Source organism: Podarcis tiliguerta, assembly GCF_965153285.1.
Source record: "Podarcis tiliguerta genome assembly, chromosome: 9".
NCBI classification, from domain to species: domain Eukaryota; kingdom Metazoa; phylum Chordata; class Lepidosauria; order Squamata; family Lacertidae; genus Podarcis; species Podarcis tiliguerta.
Window position 1 is genome coordinate 53,526,776 of NC_139542.1, and position 24,307 is coordinate 53,551,082.

Here is a 24,307-nt window from a genome sequence, read left to right on the forward strand (position 1 = left end):
TGCCTCTTCGCATTCCTCTCTCGCGCCATTCCGCCTACGTCGTCGTGCCGAAGGGGACCTTTTTTCCTCGCGCGCTCTCACCTGCTCGTTAAGCGCCAGAGCCGCCTTCGCCTCTCTATCCACCCCCCCCTTCCCCGTCACCTTCCCATCTTCTCAGCAGAAGCTTCCGCGCCCCCTCGCGCCAGCGGAGAGGCGCTAAGAAGGGAGAGCCGGGGCAGAGAGAGGAGGAATGAGCCCGGCCGCCGAGGGGAGCCTCGTAGCCCCCGACGTCGCCCGAGTTAAGCGCCGCCTCCTCCTCCTTCTCCCCGGGCAGGATGCAGAGGCAGCGGCGGCGGCGACTGGTGGCGGTGCTTCTGCTGCTGCTGCTCGCGGCCGGCAGCCTGCGGCGCGCGGCGGATAGAGGAGGCGCATGAGGCGGCTCTCGCCCACCCTGCCTCCTACCGGCGGGTGCAGGTAAACGGGGGCCAGGGCGGGAAACGAGGCGGCTCTTCGGGACGCTCGCCAGGCAGGCGGGCAGACCGCGGCTTCTCAGCAATGCCTCTCGCGGCTCTCTTAGGATGCATACGGTAGAGCGACCGAAGCGTTGTATAATCCCGCTCCCCCCATTTGGCGATGCGCCCTCCCGATTCTCCCACTCCGAAGAGTTGGGGTGACTGTTCCAAGCGGACTCGGGTAGGGGAGTCCCGCTGCACGCAGCGAGATTTACTTTCCCGACATGTTTAGGATCGGGCTGTGGAAAGGGGGTGGGGGGTGGGGTGGGGAGACATTGTCGGTTTGGCTTAAGAATAAATCTGTCTATGCTTGCCTATGCACACCGCACGTGCAGGACGATCCCCGTTGCTGGTGCATGTTTAAACCCGTCCATTAAACTTCCTTTTATTCCCCTGTCCAGCCAGTTCAACAGAGATGCTGATTTAAGATGCCATCCCGCTCGGCACAACTTCTTCCTTTTTCTCTTCCGCCGCGCCACTTGCTTGGACGCCTCTCTGCTATTTGGGGCTGGAAGGTCTTCATGCGGGCGGCAGCAGTGGCCCAACCTCCCTCCTTTGATCTTTGTAGCTGTTTTGCATTTTGCAACGAACAAATAAATAAACAAACCTTAAAATAGACCAGATCTTTGAAGTGAAGTGGGTGGGGGGTGTAACTCTTGCCTAGCGGTTCGCTTGTTTTGTTCTTAAAGCTCTCTAGCATCCTCATGGCTGGAGACTATTTTTTAAATTATTATTTTAAAAAAGCAACCATCCTGTTCTGATCTTGCCTCAGCCTTCTCAGCTGACTTGGAGAACTTCACGCGGTTACCTTCAGTTTTTGTCTCATTCTTTTGACCTTTTGTTGTTCCTGAAGTCTGCCGATTTCCCAGCATGGATATTACATATGAATTGGAAAAGATGTGAAGCTTCCTGTATGGGCTTAGCCAAGGGGGGGACGGACAGAGGGGGCTGCTGCCACCCCAAATCAATCAATAAAAATACATAGCAAACTGATGTTCTGCCCCCCAACAAAAGGCCTGCCCCCGCAACAAAAATCCTGGCTACACCCATGCCTTCGTGTGTAACGAATGCACGTGCCAGTATTGACATGTTTACAGCTGCCAGAATGGCCATGGGTTTGCTGCATGCAATGGTGAATGTGTCCCCCCCCCCACTCCCCAGAATTGATATTCATGTATGAAAATTATCAGCAGTGCCAAGGGAATGCAAATCTAGTCCAGCTGGAGAAGCCAGGTGCAATAATTTCACCCAGTCTAGTGGTGGGATTTAATTTCCAGACAGAAATGTGATAGTGATCTTGCGTTCATGTGGGGTGTGTGTTTGTGCTGCTTTCTTTGCCAGGAGTAGCAGGTGGCCAGGTGATGGCTTGCTGGCTTCCCCTTCTGTTGCTAGCCTGCACTTTCGTGTTTGCATATCTGTGCACCAAATACATTTCCCTTCCATAGAACATGGTAGCCATATGCTCCGGTCTTAACTTGTGCCTGGCTCATCCAGTTTCTCAGCAGCTATATATTTCCATCTCCTTTCTTTCTTTTAAGGCTGCTTCACAGCACTTCTGTTTAAACCACCCTGTTTGGGGAGAAATATTTGTTAAGCTGATTGGGTGTGGTGGGGAATCGTTGCGGAGTGAAAGGAAATTTGTTAAAGGCAAACTAATAAATCCGAGTAAGTAGATAGTTAAAACAATACATAGTTATTCTATAATGAAACTGTGCATAATGAGATGACAGAGCATAGTGGCTTCTAGAATTAGGAAAACATTTGTTGCATCTTGTTATAATATATTATTAAAATACTCTGTGCAGAGTCCCTTGCTTTCATTTTTGAGTTGGATGGAATTCCCTAACTCAGATTTCTTTCCCTCAGCAAATTCTTTAAATTCAGTGCTTTAAAAAATACATTATTTTTGTTTTTTTAAAAAATCTTTCTGGTGCTTTCTCTTCCTTTACCGATTTAAAACAGATACATGCATTTATATGGTTCTCATACTATAGTTGTATTTGGTATTTTTGCCATGCTCTGAACATCTGGTCCTGTGGATATAAAAACTACAGTTCCAAGGATGTAAAAAGTTCAGTTCTGAGGAGTAGGGCCCTTTCAGTTTCAGAGAATCTTGCCAACCAGGTCTGCATACACACCATACATTTAAAGCACATAACTCTCCCCAAAGAATCTTGGGAACTGTAGAATGTTGATAATTCTGAGAATTATCAGGACACCCCTTAAAGAACAGCAATTCCCAGCACTCTTAACAAACTACACTTCCCAGAATTATTTGGGGGAAGTCACGTGCAAATGTGCTTTAAATGTATGGTGTGTACACAGCCCAGGTTCTCTGGTGACATTTCTATTTAGGAAGGACTTTGGGGAAGTGAACTTGGCTCTTTGTTTGGCTTAATGGTAGACTTTTTAGTGTTGTGGTTGTTTTCAACAAACCAAAGATGTCAAAGATGTCAAGTCCCGCAGGGCCCTAGTCTTTTGTGACAGAGTGTTCCACCAAGTCGGGGCCAGTACTGAAAAGGCCCTGGCCCTAGTTGCGACCAATCTAATGAAGACCAATCTAATCTTAAGAAGATTTGATCTCATAAACGTAAGTTTATGGATGGAAGTATTTATCAAATAAGTGGTTATTAGGAGTTTGGGAGCACAGTGGCATCAGTTTGCTGATGATGCACAGCTCTATTTCTCCATGAATCAGGAGAGTCTGTGGAAGCTCTGGACCATTGGTGGACTAGATAAAGGTCAATAAACTGTGTTTGATGCCTGGGAAGCTCTGTGGGTGGGCGGTTCCTATGTATAGAATCATAGAATAGAATCATAGAATCATAGAGTTGGAAGAGACCACAAGGGTCATCGAGTCCAACCCCCTGCCAAGCAGGAAACACCATCAGAGCACTCCTGACATATGGTTGTCAAGCCTCTGCTTAAAGACCTCCAAAGAAGGAGACTCCACCACACTCCTTGGCAGCAAATTCCACTGTCGAACAGCTCTTACTGTCAGGAAGTTCTTCCTAATGTTTAGGTGGAATCTTCTTTCTTGTAGTTTGTATCCATTGCTCCGTGTCCGCTTCTCTGGAGCAGCAGAAAACAACCTTTCTCCCTCCTCTATGTGACATCCTTTTATATATTTGAACATGGCTATCATATCACCCCTTAACCTCCTCTTCTCCAGGCTAAACATGCCCAGCTCCCTTAGCCGATCCTCATAAGGCATTGTTTCCAGGCCTTTGACCATTTTGGTTGCCCTCCTCTGTACACGTTCTAGTTTGTCAGTGTCCTTCTTGAACTGTGGTGCCCAGAACTGGACACAGTACTCCAGGTGAGGTCTGACCAGAGCAGAATACAGTGGCACTATAACTTCCCTTGATCTAGATGCTATACTCCTATTGATGCAGCCCAGAATTGCATTGGCTTTTTTAGCTGCCGCGTCACACTGTTGGCTCATGTTAAGTTTGTGGTCAACCAAGACTCCTAGATCCTTTTCACATGTACTGCTCTCAAGCCAGGTGTCACCCATCTTGTATTTGTGCCTCTCATTTTTTTTGCCCAAGTGCAATACTTTACATTTCTCCCTGTTAAAATTCATCTTGTTTGTTTTGGCCCAGTTCTCTAATCTGTCAAGGTTGTTTTGAAGTGTGATCCTGTCTTCTGGGGTGTTAGCCACCCCTCCCAGTTTGGTGTCATCTGCAAATTTGATCAGGATGCCCTTGAGTCCATCATCCAAGTCGTTGATAAAGATGTTGAATAAGACCGGGCCCAAGACAGAACCCTGTGGCACCCCACTAGTCACTCTTCTCCAGGATGAAGAGGAACCATTGATGAGCACCCTTTGGGTCCGGTCAGTCAGCCAGTTACAAATCCACTGAGTGGTAGCATAGTCAAGACCGCATTTTACCAGCTTCTTTACAAGAATATCATGGGGCACCTTGTCAAATGCCTTGCTGAAATCAAGGTAGACTACATCCACTGCGTTCCCTTCATCTACCAGGCTTGTAATTCTGTCAAAAAATGAGATCAGGTTAGTCTGACATGACTTATTTTTCAGAAATCCATGCTGACTATTGGTGATCACAGCATTCCTTTCTAGGTGCTCACAGATTGTTTGCTTAATGATCTGCTCCAGAATCTTCCCTGGTATTGATGTTAGACTGACTGGGCGGTAATTATTTGGGTCCTCTCTTTTCCCCTTTTTGAAAATAGGGACAACATTTGCCCTCCTCCAGTCTGCCGGGACTTCGCCTGTTCTCCAGGAATTCTCAAAGATGACTGCCAGTGGTTCTGAGATCACATCTGCCAGTTCTTTTAATACTCTTGGATGCAGTTCATCTGGCCCTGGAGACTTGAATACATCTAAACTAGCCAAGTATTCTTGTACTATCTCCTTAGTTATTCTGGGCTGTGTTTCCTCTGCTGAATCATTTCCTCCAAATTCTTCAGGTCGGGCATTGTTTTCTTTATCGGAGAAGACTGAGGCAAAGAAGGCATTGAGGAGTTCAGCCCTTTCTGTGTCCCCTGTTTGCATTTCACCATCTTCTCCTCTGAGTGACCCCACTGTTTCTTTGTTCTTCCTTTTGCTACGAACATACCCATAGAAGCCTTTTTTGTTGCTTTTAACCTCTCTAGCAAGCCTGAGTTCATTCTGTGCTTTAGCTTTTCTGACTTTGTGTCTACACGTGCTGGCTATTTGTTTGAATTCCTCTTTGGTGGTTTCCGCCCTTTTCCATTTTTTGTACACATCCTTTTTTAATCTTAACTCAGTTAAAAGTTCTTTAGATAGCCACCCTGGCTTCTTTAGGCATGCTCTTCTGAAGTTTACTATACAACGGAAGGGCTCTTCTGAAGTGATCATGCTCTTCTGAAGTTTACTATACAACGGAAAGGAGCAGCCAAGCATACTAGGACTCAATTTCTTGACTTTAAGAAAGCCGACTTCATAAAACTTAGGGAAGTGCTGGGTGAGATCCCATGGACAGTAATACTAAAAGGAAAGGGAGTTCATGATGGCTGGGAGTTTGTTAAGAGGGAGATAGTAAAAGCACAACTTCAGGCAATACCAATGAGACGGAAACATGGAAGGTGCCTAAATGTGTGGAAGATAGGGTAGTTGCTTGTTCTGGAAGGGACTGCACTCCCTCTAATGGAGCAGGGACATAGCTTGGGAGTACTTCTGTATACATCTTTCTCATTAGAGGAAGCTGTCTGTGGACAAGAGTGGCTAGGAGTGTCTTTTATGAGCTTTAACTGGTATGCCACCTACATCTGTTCCTGAATGAGGATAACTTGGCCACTGTAGTCCATGCATTGATTACCTAGACACTAGATTCCTGCAACACACTTTATGAGTGGCTGCCCTTGGGCCTGGTGCAGAATGCGGTGGTTAGACTTCTGATGGGGGCAAATAGCTGGTAACATGTAGCACCTTTGCTACAAGGTCTTCGCTAGCTGCCCATACCTTGCTGTGTCACATCCAAGGTTCTTGAGTTGATCTACAGAGCCCTGAACAACTTGGGTCCAGGATACCTTATGTATCGCCCGAGCCCTTCTGTTCCAGTCTGATCACCGAGATCATCCAGAGGAGCACTGTTAGTTGCTCTCTGTGCCACAAAGCCTGGACTGGCCTCATCTAGAAGTCAGGAGTTGAGTGTCACTGCAGAACACTCTTCCAGCAGAGATTTGGAAGGCATCCTCACTTTTGACTTTCAGGCGTTTCTTGGGGACTTTTTTTTATGGCAACAGGCCTATGCAGTTTTTTAAAATGACTCTGGAGCAGCCAGCCATTTTAATGATTGCTTCGTATTGCTTCTGAATGTTTTGACATTGTTGCACACCATCTTGACTTTTTGCAAAAGTGCAATATAGAAATGCCTTGATGAATAATTACAGAAGTAAATGTGCATCATTTTTCATGTTCAGCTTTAATGCAGAAAGTGATACATGTAGACCTTGCCTGCATTATCAGCATTTTTATAAAAATGTACAGTTTATTTGTCTCCTGTCTCTGTCCACTTTTAAGCTAGTGGCCATCTATGGAAAACTGTGCAGGAAGATTTCTATTCCATTTGCTCAGAGGTAAACATGCTGCTTCTGCTGATGTCCTGGCCAATGTGTGCAATGACTGCCAAACACTTCGTGCACTTTACTAATATTATTTGATGTAATTTTGTTAAGACTGCTTTATAGTTAGATTTTTGCTATTTTGCATTGCCTCCCCTTTAAATGTGCTCATAGAGCCCCTGGCCCAATTTCATGTGGTCCTCTGGATGCTGTGGGTAGTGTTAGAAACTCAGATATATAAGCTAGACACCAAATGGCTCCTTAAACCAGGGTTACAGTTGCCAAAACAGAATCCCTAGTTGCCATTTTGGGGCAAGATGCCTTGAAAGTTGTATTTTTCAATACAATTTTTTTTTTTTTTGTTCCTGAAATTCATTCTGATTGTACAGGTAAGATATCACAGATAGAATTCTATAGGATGTGTTGATAGTATGTGAAAACAGTCCATATCCAAGCATTGCACCTCCAGATGGTGAAGGCACCAGATCCCATCCTGTGGCCCATGCAACCTCACTCGGTCTCAAGTGGCTGATAACCAGGTGCAAATTGTGCCTGGCAAATATCAAAGGTGACTGTGGGCACACAACTCTTGCTCTCTGGACTCTCCTTCTGAGAACTGCTGCCTCTTCTCTGTTTGTGAGAGAGATAGAGATATAGAGGAGAAATGGTTGCTACAGGGTGAGCCAGTATTGTGGTGAGCTGTGTGGTTGGGGCGGATCCAGGAGAGAGAGAGAGATGGAGGCTGGGAGGGAGAAAACCAGAAATGGGTAGAGCTGAAACAGATGAAGTAATGGGAGGTGTTATCTCTCTACAAGCAGTCACTTTGATCTGTGTTAATGGAAGGGGCAGGGGAGCCAAAATGGACGTAGACTTATGGCTTAGGTTCTTCACGATCACAGCATTTCTGGCTATGGGATTTTTGTGTCCTTCCTACCCAGTTATCTTCTTTTTGTGCTTGCTATGCTGTGGGTTAAACCACAGAGCCTAGGACTTGCCGATCAGAAGGTCGGCGGTTCAAATCCCCACGACGGGGTGAGCTCCCTTGTCCGGTCCCAGCTTCTGCCAACCTAGCAGTTCGAAAGCATGTCAAAGTGCAAGTAGATAAATAGGTACCGCTCCAGCGGGAAGGTAAATGGGTAAACGGGAAGGCTTCCGTGCGCTGCTCTGGTTCACCAGAAGCGGCTTAGTCATGCTTGCCACATGACCTGGAAGCTTCCTCGGCCAATAAAACAAGATGAGCGCCGCAACCCCAGAGTAGGTCACGACTGGACATAATGGTCAAGGGTCCCTTTACCCTTATGCAATAGAAATGTATAAGCCAGTTGAAGACAAGAGGCAAGGAGGACCTTTCTGCTCCACAGTAGGAAAGAAGGCCTCTAAACATCTTGCCAAGCTGAGCAGTTGCACCGTTTCCCAATACACAAGTGAAGAGGTGAGCAGAATAATTTCAGAATTGCTGCCAGGGCTGATAAGGTATGGAGGATAAAATTCCTCCTGCGCCATCATTACTTTGCCTTTGCCTGGAGTGATGTGAACCGTGCAGCTGATTACAATTCTGAATGTGTGAACCAGGACTCCAAAACAGGCATGGAAAAGAGGCAAGCAATGCGTGAGAGTATTTGCAAAAGCAGGCTTATATAAAAAATATAAAAAGAAAATAAACCATCAACGCTTTCCTATAATTGCTCATGTTCTAAGCAGGAGACAAAAAAAAGTGTGTGTGTGTGTGTGTGTGTGTGTGTAGAAAATTGTAGGACTCTTTATGTCCTGTCGCTTCTCTGGTAAAAATGCCAAAATATTTAATCAGTTGGAATTAGCAGGCTCGCTATGTTGCTGGGTGAATCTTCACCAGAATTGTTAATTACTAGCAATGGCCCCTGTGGCAGGGACATCACTGTCCAACTTCATATAATTCACAAGCCTGACTGTTGCACAGCTTTGGATAACTGTCATTATGAAATGAACATGAGGGCAGATGTAGTCAAATGATGGATTGTCTGAGGGGTTAGCACTTTATACCTTTATTCTGCTTGCTGCTCAAGATATGTCTCAAGCCCTGCACAGATGGTAAAACAGTATAAAAATGTACGTATGCACTGGGGAGGGGGACAGAGTGAGAGACTTTTGGCTCCACTCCTGATCTCTACATATTAATAGGGATGCTGTTATTATTTTATATATATGGAAGCCGCTCAGAGTGGCTGGGGAAACCCAGTCAGATGGGCGGGGTATAAATAATAAAAATTGTTATCATGGAACGGTCGCTTTGTTAGCGATTGAATCCCAGCCTTTCGGTGTGATTGGAATTGCCGAAAAGGGTACAACCACAAGCTGGAATTTCAAGCACAGTGGCGTAAAGGGAATCTTGCAAAGCCATCCCACTTGGGCTGCTAGAGGAGGTTAAATTCTCTCAACTGCCACCCCAGTTCCACCAGTCCGCCAGTTAGACTTACAGTACCCAGTCCAAGATTGTATCCAAAACCTGGTAAATGTTACCATGTATCTATAATGATACACAATAGTGCGTTGAATAATTCATTGATAGAGAACCAAATTCAGTGCTGTGTTGTTAATATTTAATTCCACTTTAGTTCATGGGATAATAAAAATCTAATCAGGAAACAATGGAATGGTTTGGAAGTTTTGATGGATACTTCAATACATGATTCATCCACAGGAGGTAATATATTCATTCGCATTAAAAAGTCAGTGGCGGCAAATACACTTTTAATTAGCCTGGCAACATCAAAGAATAATCACAGTACTTTTAATCTTGCTGTGAACAGGATGGAATTATTTTTTTTAAAAGCACCAACTATAATTGCTGCTTTAAATAAAGCCCATCAATTATGTAATTCATCATTTTTTTTTTAAAAAAGAAAGAAATGCAGTTCATGCCATAATTTTAAGAATCTTAGCAGACAGGCAGGCTTTAGGACTCTGGGGTACGATTCTAATCTTGTACGTTGTTAAAATTCCTACTGGATTTTCACTTCAGTGAAAAGGAGACTCATCATGTGACTTTAAAGCTGAGCTGGCAGCAGTCAAAGAATTGCAGGTTTTCCCAGCATAGAGACGGAGGACTCAGCTTAAAAAAAAAGCGTTTTATATGTGTTGTATATGTGATATAACATTGTGACACCAGGCGGCGCTGTGGAAAGGAGTCGCGTCTTTCCCAACTGGATTTCCCTGTATGAGTTTACAACACGTTTAACTGAAACACATCTTTGATGTGTCTAGATCCAGCCGGAGTGATGAGTAAAGCTGTGCAGTTTAGCTTTCTGCCGCTCCTTAACCCTTTGAAGACACAGAAATTCTTCCCCCAAAAGGTGGAAATCTGGGAATTCTGAACAGAGTTGTGATGTTCTGTGAGCTAGCAGGCTGGACCTTTTCCCAGGGGTAGCAGTACCTGAGCCAGTGGGGAAAAGACTGATCTATGCAAAAAGTGATAGTATCATAGTTGGAATCCTGTAAGTGGAGTTAGTTGGGAGCATCATGAAGTGGCTCAGGCAGAAAATGTGAAGGCCCTTAAAGGGCAAGGGTGGCAGTTTAATTCAATTAATTTGTTTATTTTTGCCATTAGGCTGAGGCACTCATGGATAATGGGAAGGTGGAACCTAGGTCGGGCTTGGGCAGTCAGTCTCTTACTGAACTGAAACATAATGATTTCCACCCTTCACCAGCATCTCAACCAGGGTCGCCCTGTTTCATCTGAGACAGGACTTTACCTAAGGTCCAAAACAGGATAGAATTCATCTAGGGTGTTCTGCATTGAAAATTACTTCACTGGCCTTCTGTTGCGATATTTAAATCCTAAATTTGCATCCCTACATATCATTTCTATGAAGTTTAGCATCTATGCCCTGGTTAGTTTTAAGTTTCCTTCAATGCCTTGGGTTGTGTGGAAATTCCATCCAGATCTGGCCAAGGCAGAACTCACTGTAGATAATGGAGTGGTTTAGGGCCTCAGTACTGACTTGTGGGGAATAACGATTATCGTCCTGTAGCCTGAGAGTCTTGGACCGTTTTGAACTGCAGTCTTCCTCTTGAAGAGCATAAACACTGAGCAGCTGGCTTCTAAAGGCAACTGCTATGAATCATCATCCTCGATTGGCCTTAACTATTCAACAGTGTTCTCTGCTCTGAGCGTGACCTCTGCTTGGAAAAAACCATTAAAGTATTCCCAATTCGCAAGGTAGAGTGCAGTATACACCTCCGTGAGTATGATTAAACTCTGATAACCAAAGCTCTATAACTCCCGTATTTGAAGAAGTCGGTATGATAATGAGCAGATGCCAACAAGATTTTCTTTTTTCCTTTTTGGTCTCCATCATGGAGTTTTAAATAACTACATTGAGTCTCTGCTGCAAAGCTGTGTTTAAATTACAGTGGTACCTCAGGTTACGAACAGTCCTGCTTACAAATGCTTCGGGTTATTAACTCAACAAACCTGGAAATAGGTGTCCCGGGTTATGAACTTTGCCCCGGGATACGAACGCAATCCGCTTCTGGGGCCGCGGGAGGCCTATGTAGGGAATGCGTGTCTTGGGTTAAGAACATTTCGGGTTAAGAACAGACTTCTGGAACGAATTAAGTTCGTAACCTGAAGTAGCACTGTATGCCTTAGCTCCTTCCTGTACCACAAAAGCTGAACACACAGCTGGTCGCCTGGATTGGGGCACCTGCTCATGTCAGAGATGGGTAAGAAAAAAGATCATTAGTTGAAATCACTGCTTCCTGGAATCCAAATCTCCAATATCCTTCTCTGTTCACGTAGAGTATTCTGGCACAATGTTAGCAGTGAGCTGTTCCAGGTGGGCAGCAGAGGGAGAGATCCTGGCTTGTATATGCATCCTTCACCCCTCTTCCAGGGCCTAATCTGCATTCCCAAACTCTGGAGCTCCCATCTTTCTTAATTGTACTGGATGCTACAGTGGTGCCTCGCAAGACGAAAAGAATCCGTTCCGCGAGTCTCTTCGTCTTGTGGTTTTTTTCGTCTTGCGAAGCAAGCCCATTAGCGGATTAGCGCTATTAGCAGCTTAGCGGGCTTAGCGGATCAGCTGATAAGCGGCTTAGCGGATCAGCTGATAAGCGGCTTAGCGGATCAGCTGATAAGCGGCTTAGCGGATCACCTGTTAAGCGGCTTAGCGGCTTGGGAAAAAGGGGGGGGGGGAAACCCCGCAGGAACTCGCAAGACATTTTCGTCTTGCGAAGCAAGCCCATAGCAAATTCGTTTTGCAAAGCACCTCCAAAACGGAAAACCCTTTCGTCTAGCGGGTTTTCCATCTTGTGAGGCATTCGTCTTGCGGGGCACCACTGTATTTCTCTTTGACCTCTTGTCAGAGAATTGGAACCATTTTAATTATTATTGTATTGGAATAATGACGTTTAAGATGCAATGAAACCATGTATTTCTCTTGATTTGCATTCAGACAAAGGTAACAGTGTTAGAAGTTGAGATATAAAAGCTTGGAGCTAAAAGGCATCTTAAATCTAGATTATGGGCACAACAACAGAATGTCTAGGCATGCTTTTCCCCAGAACAAGAATACAAAGCTGAAAATGAATGAGCTGCAGCTAAAATGTTGTGTTCATTTTTCACATGATCTAATCCTTTTCCTGCCCACCCCTCTAATATTATTAAGAGAGTCTCTTCTCCCATCTTCAGAGAGTAGCCGGAAGTGGGGAGGCAGAAAAAGGCCCTCCTTTTCTTCCACTCTGCAGTTTTAATGTGAAATTTTAGGTGCAGTACTGCGGCCAGAGCTCAGAAACTGCTTGCACTAATGAAATTTCCTGTTGCAAAATGCACCTGGAACAATGGGAATTGATTACACTGAAAGGAAATCTTCTTAAGATAATAACAAACAATACAAATTATGCATATCACAATTATTGTATATAGGATATCACTTTAATTAAGATACTATGTAGGTTCATTAATGCACACACGTTAATGTCATTCTTAATAAAAAAGAAAAATGCACCTTTCTGTCACAACAAAAAAATTGCCAACAAAAATTTAAAAATATGTATTTTTAAAGAGGCATCTTTGAAACTTAAGCTATTTAAACTTTAATGGAGGTGGGGATGGGCAGAATGGTTTCCTGTGGGAAACTGATATTTCATAAAGTTACAGTTCCAACTTTTAGGGATTTAGTGGTAAGTTTAGTTTTTTAATCCCCGCCCCCCAAAAAGCTCTGCAGGGAGAGGTGAAATGTAGTTATAGCCTCTCAGTGAACAATGCATAATAATGCATTTCTGCTGTAATTACACATTCAGGCCTGATGACTCATTTCCTCAAAGAAAAGCCTCACAAATATTAACAGTATTCATGCTACTCAATGTGCTTTTACTTCACAGAGAGGCTAAACATCTTTCCCTTTCCAACTCATAGAATAATTTTGAATAAACAAGGAAACAGAATAACAGAAGATATGGAAGAGCTCTTGGGTGAACAATGTCCTTAAGCTTTTCAGTGCACTAAAGACTTCTGTCTGAAGGGAACGAGCTGCTGATAATTAATCATTATCATCTTGTTCCTGAAACCACTAGGCACTGTATAAAAATAAGTTGAGCTCCAATAAGTGGCTTAAAAATTCAAACTGAGATGAGTTCTACCACAAGGCTTGTTTAAGACATGGGGCACTTGAATGCCCTTCAAACTTACTTCCAATTCCCTACCCTTGTTGCCACATCAAAGTGATAGGGGAACAGCAAGGGAAATGGTCTGCAAGTAAGCAACAGAGAGAGCAAATTTTGGTTTAACTGAGAAGGTGGTTCCTGTAGAGCAGCAGCAGTTTCAGGGAGGGCCACTAGCAAGCCTTCTCAAACTCACTTGCCAGCAGTGGCATTGCGGGGGACGACGACGGTGTGCCCCAGGTGCCATGTCTGGAAGGGTGAGAAAAAGACACCCCGCGGGGTGCTTGCCCTGCCACCCCTAGGCGCGGCGGCGCGAGCAGCCACCACGCTGCCGCAGCTGCATGTGAAGGATCCCACCACTGTCCATACAGCGCTTGGGCTGCGCTGGCGGCAAACCGCTACATACAACGCATGCATTGTGTTGCATGCATGCACTGTATGCAGTGACGCTGCACATGTGCTGTACATAGAAGTTTGCCGCCGGCGCCGCCTGAGCACCATACAGATGGTGGTGGGATCCCTCGGTGGCCGCTCAGTGACGCCGTACATGCGCTGTACATAGCGGTTTGCTGCCGGCACCGCCTGAGCACCATATGGATGGTGGTGGGATCCCTCTGTTGCTGCTACAGCCGCAAGTGGAGGATCCCACCACCATCCGTATGGTGCTTGGGCAGCACTGGCGGCAAACTGCTACGTACAATGCATGTAGCGCCGCCGCACATGCGCCCTACATAGCAACACCACGTATGTGGTTGTACGTGCCACGCATGCGGTGCCACGTACGTAGCGGCGCAACGCGTGCGCAGCCAGCGGTTTGCCCCGCCCCGGGCGTTGGTTAGCCTTCGTTTGCCCCCGCTTGCCAGTTTGCTGAAGGCAAGCGCCCCATGCCTTTTGACATTGTCAGATGCTGCTCAGAAGCACACCGTCCTGGCCCAAGTTTTCCGTTGGGGAAGTTCTCTTACACTGTTCTGAGCTTTGCGTGTCGAGGTCCCCAGGTCCACCCCAAATAACTCACACATCACACAGAAATTTTTGTTTAAGATTTTTGGCATAATTTTGGCCACAACTTTATTAAAATACAAATTTGTGAGTGGTTGCGTAGGCATTGGTTGCGACTATCTGCCCCCACCATGGGGGACAGACTGACATTCCGCACGATGCGAAAGTCAGAATGGGGGAATACACTTGGGGGTTACGCGGAGCAGGGAACCTGCCCTCACCCCAAATGCAACCAGGAGCTCATTGCTATGGCCCGAGCCCCCTTGACAGAGTGGACAAGCAATAGTTAGCTCCCAATTCCTTTAACGGAATCCCTTGCAGCAGCAGCATTAGAGGGGCAGGCACAGCCAATCCATGTCCCTCAACCAACCAAACCATAAAACCAATGCCTAACCGCAACCTTACAAGTTGTGACGATTTGCTACGCAGTAGGCAAAAACCAAATGGCCCCAGCCAATCAGCCAGATGGACAAAATTCCTACCAGGCCCGCGCTCCAAAGCAGATGACCCCATGACAGGCATAGCAAGGTCAAAGCGAACAACCCTATTCTAGGGAGGGGGGGACGGGCAATCCGATGCATGGGCGAAAAGAGGAAGCCCTAGCCCCGTGCAAGGAGTTTTAGTATTTCTGGCTGTCAGTCAATAAATGGCAACATTAACTTCTTCCCAACAACAAGGGAAGCCCCAATTGCATCAGTGGCCAACGATCAATTAGCCCGCCCTCCAACTTCGGAGTGTCTTGGAGGCCCCCACCGCAACACGTGCTCTCCATGAAGGAGAACACGCTTTGGAAACATTAGAAGGTTCTGCCTGCTCCAAAGCGTAATGTGACAGAGACAACCAAACTCCCTGCCACCCTCTTGTGCCAGAAATTTGCCCTGCTTTTTTTCCGCTGCAGAGAGCCCTGCCTGATCTGAGAAACCAGTTTCCTCCCTTTCTTGAGTCTTCTGTCATGTACTGAGAGGCAAGGGGAGGAAGAACTGGCTGCTGAGCTAAGCCAAAATTACTCTACTTGGACGGTAGTGTAGAACAAACTGTGCCAACCTGGTGTCTATTATTATTATTATTATTATTATTATTATTATTATTATACGGCCCTATACCCGCAGGTCTCAGGGCAGTTCATAGAATAAAATCAGAATATGCTGAATGACAACTACCAGCCCCAAGTTGCATGGTCAGCGATGGTGGGAGCTGGAATTCAACATCTAGAAGCTCGTAGGTTCCCCATTCTCCATAATGCATTAAAAATGTTAAGTTGCTACCTACACTTGACCTTATGGAATATATGACAAACAAGAGGTAGCCAATTTTCAGTTTTGACTAGTCCCAACCATAGCAGGGGAGAAGGGTTAAACCTTGCTTCCCCAGCACTATGGTCCAAATCCAAATTGGTCCTCCTGCAGTTGCTTTATAAAAGTATCTTAGAAGAACCAGTTCATGAATATCATGTGTCATCTGATCTTCAGGGAGGTCCAAGCCACCTAGTTCTGAAGACTGAGTTCTAAGCTTCTGTTGCTTTAATTCTGTGTAGCTTTCGGTCATGCAATCTTTAGTTGAGGAACTTTGTTGTAATTGATAGCTGAGATTCTCCAATAATTTTGTCATACTCTCCTTCAGTGCCTTTCATCAATTGCCCTTCATCGCAGTCTGCAGTTGATCAGAATCCACTGAGGCTCCCACACTTCCCAAAGAGATCTGCTGCCCCTCTTCTGGAAACTCCAGTGTATGCTCTTGGATCAAGTTTGTGTTGACTTTGGGCTTTGCTTGAAAACTTTAACCTTCAGCCAAGATAGTATAATGCATTGTTGGCAGAAGCTGGCAATTTTGTAAAGTGGTTTGCAGTTATGCGCTTTCTATTCTTGTTCAAGACATGCATGGATGAAAGGAAAGGGTTCCAAAGCAGTGGAAACAACACGTTTTATTTACAAACCACTTATGAAGGCTTATTCTTACCAAACTTGTTGAGATCAAGCAGGCTTGGCCACAGGAAAAGTTAAGTGGTTTACAATTACGCTGAATGTGAAAACTGTAGGGCTACCATTGAAGGAGACTTGGAAACTACAATTAATCCAGAATGCGGCTGCCAGACTGGTGACTGGGAGCCGCCACTGGGACCATATATCACCAGTCCTAAAGGATCTACATTGGCTACCAGTACATTTCCAAGCATAATTCAAAGTGTTGGTGTTGACCTTTAAGGCTCTAAACTACCTTGGTCCTGTATACCTGCAGGAGTGTCTCCATCCCCATCGTTCGGTCTGGAGGTTCAACTCTGAGGGCCTTCTGCAGTTCCCTCACTGCAAAAAGTGAAAATACAGGGAACCGGACAGAAGACTTCAGTCCTACATACTTTTTTGGGAATAAGTCCCACTGAAATCAGTGAGATTTGCTTCTAAGCAATAATAATAATAATAATAATAATAATAATAATAATAATAATAATAATAATATATTATTTATATCCTGCCCATCTGGCTGGGTTTCCCCAGCCACTCTGGGTGGCTTCCAACAAAACACTAATATACAATAACCTATTAAACATTAAAAGCTTCCCTAAACAGGGCTGCCTTCAGATGTCTTCTATAAGTTTGGTAGTTATTTTTCTCTTTGACATCTGGTGGGAGGGCGTTCCACAGGGCGAGTGCCACTACTGAGAAGGCCCTCTGCCTAGTTCCCTGTAACTTGGCTTCTCACAGTGAGGGAACGGCCAGAAGGCCCTTGGCGCTGGACCTCAGTGTCCGGGCAGAACAATGGAGATGGAGACACTCCTTCAGGTATACTGGACTGAGGCCGTTAATTTTATTTGTATGCTGCCTTTCCAGAATTACCACCATGCTCAAAGCAGCTTTACATTAAAAAAACCTAACTACAAGCATAACACAATAAATAAAGCATCAAAAAGCACAACCAAATTGAACAGTTTTCACATAAATCATAAGACCTATCAATAAGATACAAAAAATAATAATATCAATCCCCCCTGAATCCCCTCATTCCTAAACAATACCCCAGCCCAAGAGTCTTGCAAACTTGCTTGGGGGATCCTTAACAAACAAATATTTCTGCTGGTTGTGCTAGTTTAAACTGTAACACTAATGGACTATAAAAGCAGCAATGGAGATAGTACAGGAGTTTTTAAAAATATGGTTCCAGGCATTCAGTCTGTGGAGGTCTCTTCAAATTAAGACATGATTTATGCTTTAGTGCTTCTGAATAATTCCCGAAAGCCACACCCTCCCCTGTGTTTCTTTATGTATTGTTGGATTCCTTGGAGACGATTGGGTAAACAAGCTTTAGCTTTCCCTGGCCAAAGAAAGGTAGTGGCTTTTTCATGCTTTTGGTTTTTCTAGGGTAAAGCGGCAATTGTAGCCTCGGCCTTTTTTAACACTGAAAGAAAGCTCCAGTTAAGTATTTGCAGCCCTGGCACTTTGGCATTCAGGCTCCATGAAACAAACTTAAGTTTGCTCAGCTCATTCTTGGAGAATAGATGAAAGGACGAAACAGCCACATCTTAGTTAGGAACTTCCCCTGCATGCAAACAGACTCTGGTGGACTCAGTGGACAAGACCAATAGTGGGTCCAATGGTCAAGAAGGCCATTTCTGCCCGGGGTGTAAAGGGAAATGAGGGGCAAATAGGGTTTGTCAACCTGGGAAAGTATCCCATCTAAGAGAAGGAAATCTCTGACCCTAAACCTCTGCTGCCTTGCATTTGTGAGAAAAGCTTTGGGAATAAACCCCAAAGAACCATCCATACCCGCTGCCTTACAGGACATCTTCGGGAGAAGAAAAGGCTACGGAGTAAACACTACACAAAAGAAGAATAAGAAGAGTTTGGATTTGATATCCCGCCTTTCACTCCCTTTAAGGAGTCTCAAAGCGGCTAACATTCTCCTTTCCCTTCCTCCCCCACAACAAACACTCTGTGAGGTGAGTGGGGCTGAGAGACTTCAAAGAAGTGTGACTGGCCCAAGGTCACCCAGCAGCTGCATGTGGAGGAGCGGAGATGCAAACCTGGTTCACCAGATTACAAGTCCACCACTCCTAACCACTACACCACACTGGCTCTCCAAAACTGGAGTGGAGTCCCAGAGAGGTCACTTTGGTACTGCAAATGGATGGGAGGAGAGGCATTGGGAAGCAGCAACTAGAAGAGTTGTCCACACCAGTGTCTTCAAAGTAGCTCCTAATCAAACAGTCCAAGTGACTGTACAGGGAAATCCCCACCCAAAAGGGGGCAAGGGTGGAGCAGAGGAATCCCTGTTTGTGGACATCCTGATGACACGTGCAGCAGCCCAGAATGGAAGCCCCACTTAAGCGGGGATTCCCCTGTTTGTGGCTGGAATGTAGGCATCTTAGACAGTGGCGTAGCGTGGGTTGTCAGCACCCGGGGCAAGGTAAGTAATTTGCGCCCCCTAACCCGTGGATTTGTGCCCCCTAACCCTAACCCCCAGATGTTGCACCCGGTGCGGCCGGCCCCCCTGCACCCCCCACGCTATGCCACTGATCTTAGAGCAGCAGTGTGGAAGCCTGACTTACATAGAAACAGGGACAGCTATGCCACCATAGGAAATGAGCAAAATAGTAGCAAATGGAGACGTGGTAGTGCATTGAGTGGGTTGCATATGTTGCCTCCTGGAGTGATCTGGTTTAGCACCATGCTCTGCTGCAAGAGGCTATTAGCAGGCAGAACTTGTAGAGAAAAAAGGGAGGCCTGCTAATCAGGGTGACTGAGAGGAGAAAACAAACGGCGTTCCACCCAAAGTAAGACGTTGGGGGGCAAATGAAGAATGCATTTTTGTATGCAGAAATGGTTGGGGTGGGTGGGAGATGTTGCTTGGAAAAGGTTGGGAACTCCCTTCCCTTGCCACTTTTCAAAGGGGAGTTCTCACAAGAGCCTATTCTGCTGCTGTATGTTGAGATTGGGCCTCTATTCATGGCTGTTCTTTTTTGGAATTTAACTCTGGAACATGTTGTTCAGTGCATGTTTGGTCTGTTTGTTTCTTGAAGGATGGAACATGAGGCTTCCCAGCTAGAAAAGAAACATGTGCATAACGTCTATGAAAGCACAGCTGCCTATTTCAATGATCTGCAGGGCAAGGCATGGCCTCGCGTCCGACAGTTTCTCCTAGAGCAAAAGCCAGGCAGCCTCATTGCTGATATAGGTACGTATATGTTTGTGTGCATGTATGCATGTATGTATGTGTATACAGATAGACAGACAGCATGAAGAATCCTTATAACTTTAAGAAGATAGGAGGAGATGATTTTACATCCTGTTATGTACACATTACCAATAAGTTTGGATTTGCCATACAGTGGTACCTCGGGTTACATACGCTTCAGGTTACATAGGCTTCAGGTTACAGACTCCGCTAACCCAGAAATAGTTAAAAACTTTGCTTCAGGATGAGATCAGAAATTGTGCTCTGGTGGCGCGGCAGCAGCGGGAGGCCCCATTAGCTAAAGTGGTGCTTCAGGTTAAGAACAGTTTCAGGTTAAGAACGGACCTCCGGAACGAATTAAGTACTTAACCCGAGGTACCACTGTATATCTATTTCGAGTCCAATAAAAAGGAGGGAGGGGGAGAGACTATATGTTTGTTTATTTATCCACCACAAGTTACATAAACTCCAGCCCTGAGCTCTGATGTGGTGAGGAGAGTCTATAGTATCTTCGTGTTCACTTTGATGAAGGGAACAGCTCGATGCAAGCATTTCTTTTACACACACCACTCTCTGGTGATGTTAATGGATAAATTTCTGTGAGCGTGCCCAGAAGCATCAGTTAATTTCTGCAGCTGAACGGGTGGGCTGGCCGGCCGGCCTGTTGACCAGTAGCCTGGCTGCCTCCTGTTTCTGGTTACCTCCTTGCAATGGTAAGTTTTTTCTTTGCTTTTGAAGCAGGGTGGGTGAAACCATGTGGGGATTCTTGCAAAATTCAGATTGGGTTTGAGGTGAGCCGGGTGGTTTGGCCATCCCTTTCTAGGATTAAATTTTGGATGGAAGATGGTTGCCGGTTACTGACCTGGAACACCGCTGCAGTTTCAGAACTGATGGATTGGTGACATAGCAACCAGGAAATCCCAGGCTCGGAGAATGATGAGTAGCTTATACCAGCTGAGCTGTCTTGTCTTCCACCCCAATACCTCACCCCTACCCAGCACTAAGCAAACTGAACAACTATGAAAACATTTGAAACAGACTGAATATCCCCTAAAGTGCTCTATAAATGCCAAATATTATCATCATATTACTGTGACAATGACTACTACTGTGTGCTGGATTGCAGCCTTCATTTTTCAATAGTAGAGTATGCTTGAAGAAGTATGCAGGCTTCTGCTTTGAACGTTTGCTTTCTTATTATTTAAGATGCTCCATTGTCATTCTGTAGTGACTGGGAGACAGTTTTTTCATTAACACTATTAGCAGGTCAGAAAAACTTAGGGCTGTTTTTTAAGGCAATTGGAAGCATTTTATAGTAAACTAGTGCCTTTTGCTGCTTCCCTGCATCTCTCCAGCTGAAAATTGGCAGGAATTATTCTTCATCACTTGCCTGCTGACTGCCTGGAGCAGTTTTCAAACTCTTTTTGAAAAGGTTTCTTTGAATGGTTTTGCATTAGAGTGGTACTTTTTCTTGGCTATAGATTTGAAACTACGTACAGGAAGGAGATATGTTTTGTAGTGACTCCTAAAGCTTAACATATGAGTAGCAGTAATTTTTATGGAAGAATGCTGCAATCCAGCAACAGAGATCTGTGATGGAGGCTTCGTGCAGCCTTATTATTGTTAATGTTAATCTGAATGCACAATCCATAGGATGGACTGGGATGCATCTCTGAGTGCAGATAGGGATGCTCATCTACATCCTATCCATCCCAGTTGTAATCCATGACTAGAATTGGATTAGGGCAGAATGTCATACACGTCATATTAAAATCCAGTTATTTGTCCACGTAGCTTTGAAGTATCCTTCAGAATGACACTTGTAGTATTGTGGTTGCTGTTTACATATAATGTCACTAAAATGAAGAGAGCTATAGGTAAGGAATTGACTCCAGCTGTTTCTGTGGATGGATGCTGAGTCCCCTAAAGTTGTAAGTGTAGGGTGGATTGAAGAAGACAGCTTTAGCATTAACTTGATGTTAGCAACGTGAATCTAAACCTGGCAATTCTTGTAAGAAAAGATAACAGTGGTACTTCAGTTTCCGAACATCTCAGTTGTCAAACATTTCGGTTTTCAAACGTCGTAAACCCGGATGTAAATGCCCCTGTTTTCGAACACGCCTCGGAAGTTGAACGTGCTATGCAGCTTCCGCTGAATGCAAGATCCTGAGGCCTAGCTGTCGGCTATTGAGGTTTCGCTTTTCAAACGTTTTGGAACTCGAACAGTCTTCCGGAATGGATTACGTTTGAAAACCAAGGTACCACTGTATTTGTCTGTTTCAGTGGTCCATATTCACTCTGAGAACACACAGTTTTACTCTGTTCCAATGTCAGCTGAACAATAGAGATTGTTTTGTCCCTCTGTAACCTTGTTTGGTGTTTGTGTGAGTGTGTTTATTTTTATTTTTTTAAGGTTGTGGGACTGGAAAATACCTTGGTGTCAATAGCCAGGTGTATAATCTTGGATGTGATTACTGCGGTTCTTTGGTAGAGATTGCAAGAAACAATGGTTGCGAAGTGATGATCTGTGATAACCTTAATCTTCCTTTCCGGGGCCAGTGCTTCAATGCGATCATTTCTGTGGGAGGTAAGAGAGTCTGGATGTTTGGGGTGGGGGGGGGGGAAAGTAAAATATGTTCACTATACAATGTGTGCTTCTGCACTTCTGTTTGCTCACTTTGTCCAGAATATGAAGAATAGTATAGAGCAGGGATGGGGAACCTCAAGTCCAGAGGTTGAATATGGCCCCCAGGCCTTTTTATCTGGCCCTTGGACCTCTCCCCAGGCCACAGCCCCTGTCTCCAGACCACAGCCCTTGCCAGTCCTTTTTCACCCCCAAAGTGTTTTTCCCTGGCTGGAATGTGTCTCAGAACTCTGATAATGGCTCTTCCTTCTGTGGATGGAGGATACAGAAGAGTGCATGAGTTTGCATAGAAACTTAGTTACACTACTCCTCAGGTCTTCCAGTGTTAAAACCACATCGTCTGCAAACACTATTATTTTATATGTTTGATGTTCCACCTTTACCCCTTTTATATCTATGTTTTCTCTTACTCTCCTAGCAACTACTTCTAAAGTCAGTAGAAACAATAGAGGGGATCTAGTCCTTTTAACTGGAAGTGCCATGGATTGAATCTGAAAATTTCTGCAACAGTAAATTATTTTTTCTGACATCTGTGCAATTTCCCCCTCGTACCTGAACAGCACAGAATAATTCATTTTGTTTTGGGAAGCAGTGAAGAGAGAGGCTTTGGCTTGATACACTAGCAGGGGAAAGAGATCATGTTCCTGGGTGTGTTGCAGATAAACATGGCTAGTTGGTGTGTCATTAACATAGGCTGAGGATCAAGCCTTGTGACACAGCAGCCAAGAACCTGTGCCTAGACTAGATGGTTGGATGTTTTTCAGACCACTCCCCATGCTCCTTCTAGCCTTGCATGAGATAGAGCCTACAGGGCAAGAGTACAAGATGCTGGGCTTTTAACATCATATATAAAACATTTGTTTAAATTCAGCATTATAGGAATTATTCATTAGGTGCAAAAATAATGTGAAAATTGTAATCTTACTTGTAAAGTTGCATTGACACACATGTAAAAGGCACAGTGTTTTAATATTTTTAGCACAGAGTCCCCACATCCACAAATGTTAAAATATCGTTTTGCTTCTCTCCCCAGTGATTCACCATTTCTCCACACAACAAAGGCGGATCAAAGCAATAAAAGAAATGGCCAGGGTGCTGGTACCTGGAGGCCAGATGATGATTTACGTGTGGGCCATGGAACAAAAGAACCGGCATTTTGAGAAGCAAGATGTGTTTGTTCCATGGAACAAAGCCCTCTGCTCCCGGTTGCTTTCTGAACGCAGCAAGGATGCGTGTAAGAGGGAGCTTGCATCTCATGCCGTAACATCTCAGACTGTGCCCCCGGACCAGCTAATGGGTTCCAACTACAGCTACCCTGTTACCCTTGACCAGAAACACCCCCAGAGGACTGGCAGCTGCTTAGCTGAAGCCTGTTGTGTGAAAATCTCTGAAGAGGAAGAGAAACGAGTTTACAGTGCTCTTGGGAGATCTTTTCGTTCCTGGTTTTCCTCCAGGTCACTAGACGAGTCTGCCTTGGGGAAGCAGAATGAGAAGATGCAGGCTTTGAAGAGCACAGCTGGATGGACAAACAACGCCGTCTCTGTTCAGCCATCAAGGCACTGCAGTGTAGATTTAGGCTGTGGAGGACCATTGCTGAAAGAGCAGCAACTAGATAGTTATGATGAAGTGTTTATGAAGCACATGGCGTGCAAAAGATTGGAATGGCTGGCGGCCTCAAGATCACTGGGAGATTTCAATGGTGAGCCACCTGCTTTAGTCCAAAGCAAAAATGGGGAAATGTCATTCCTGGAGAGCTCTGTTGAAAATGTAAACAACGGCTACATCCCGCCAGGCAATAGTCATTCTTTTGCAGGCAAACACTTTAAAAGGACTTCATCGGCGAGCTCCAGTGAGTCTATTGTAGATGCGGCTGTGGCTGTGGGAGACCGAGTTGCTTGTGGTCAGGATACAAAAGCCTTCATGCGCTATTACCATGTTTTTCGGGAAGGGGAGCTGTGCTCTCTGCTTGAAGATTATGTGCCTGAGGTTCACATAATAAGCTCAAGCTATGATCACGGTAACTGGTGCATTATTGTGAAGAAAGCAGGTGAACAACAGCATGCGTAGTTCTGGAAATCAAGGGCTTCAGATATTGCTTCCTGTGGAATTTTAAAGACTCCCCCCCCATCTGATCTCCCATTCTGTGTGTGTGGGAACAAATGTGTGGATAAGGATGTCATTGTGAAAAAGGGTACTTGACATTTTGCAGAAATGCAGGCCTTCTGTAAACACCCATCATAGTTTTATATTGCTTTTAGGAAATCTGTTTTGCGTTTTTAAGAACATTTTATAAATAAAGCCTTTTGTAAGATGA

The 24,307-nt window shown here is 45.0% G+C and overlaps 1 protein-coding gene across 2 annotated transcripts; it reads left to right on the forward strand.

Moving 5' to 3' along the window:
* Positions 1 to 84: 84 nt before the first annotated feature.
* Positions 85 to 24,307, forward strand: TRMT9B (tRNA methyltransferase 9B (putative)). Of its 2 annotated transcripts, none has more exons than XM_083458385.1 (4): positions 85 to 453; positions 19,195 to 19,349; positions 21,763 to 21,936; positions 23,027 to 24,307. In XM_083458385.1, the coding sequence occupies exons 1-4, from the start codon at positions 410 to 412 to the stop codon at positions 24,058 to 24,060; spliced, it is 1,407 nt and encodes a 468-aa protein (XP_083314511.1). In that variant the 5' UTR covers positions 85 to 409; the 3' UTR covers positions 24,061 to 24,307. The 2 variants fall into 2 exon arrangements, with proteins under 2 accessions (XP_083314511.1, XP_083314512.1); XM_083458386.1 differs by lacking the exon at positions 85 to 453 and adding an exon at positions 535 to 672.

Coding starts and splice junctions, on each gene's coding strand:
- TRMT9B (XM_083458385.1), top strand. CDS start 410: ATGAGGCGGCTCTCGCCCACCCTGCCTCCTACCGGCGGGTGCAG. Junction 454..19,194: donor CCTCCTACCGGCGGGTGCAG/GTAAACGGGGGC, acceptor TGTTTCTTGAAG/GATGGAACATGAGGCTTCCC. Junction 21,937..23,026: donor TGCGATCATTTCTGTGGGAG/GTAAGAGAGTCT, acceptor TTCTCTCCCCAG/TGATTCACCATTTCTCCACA.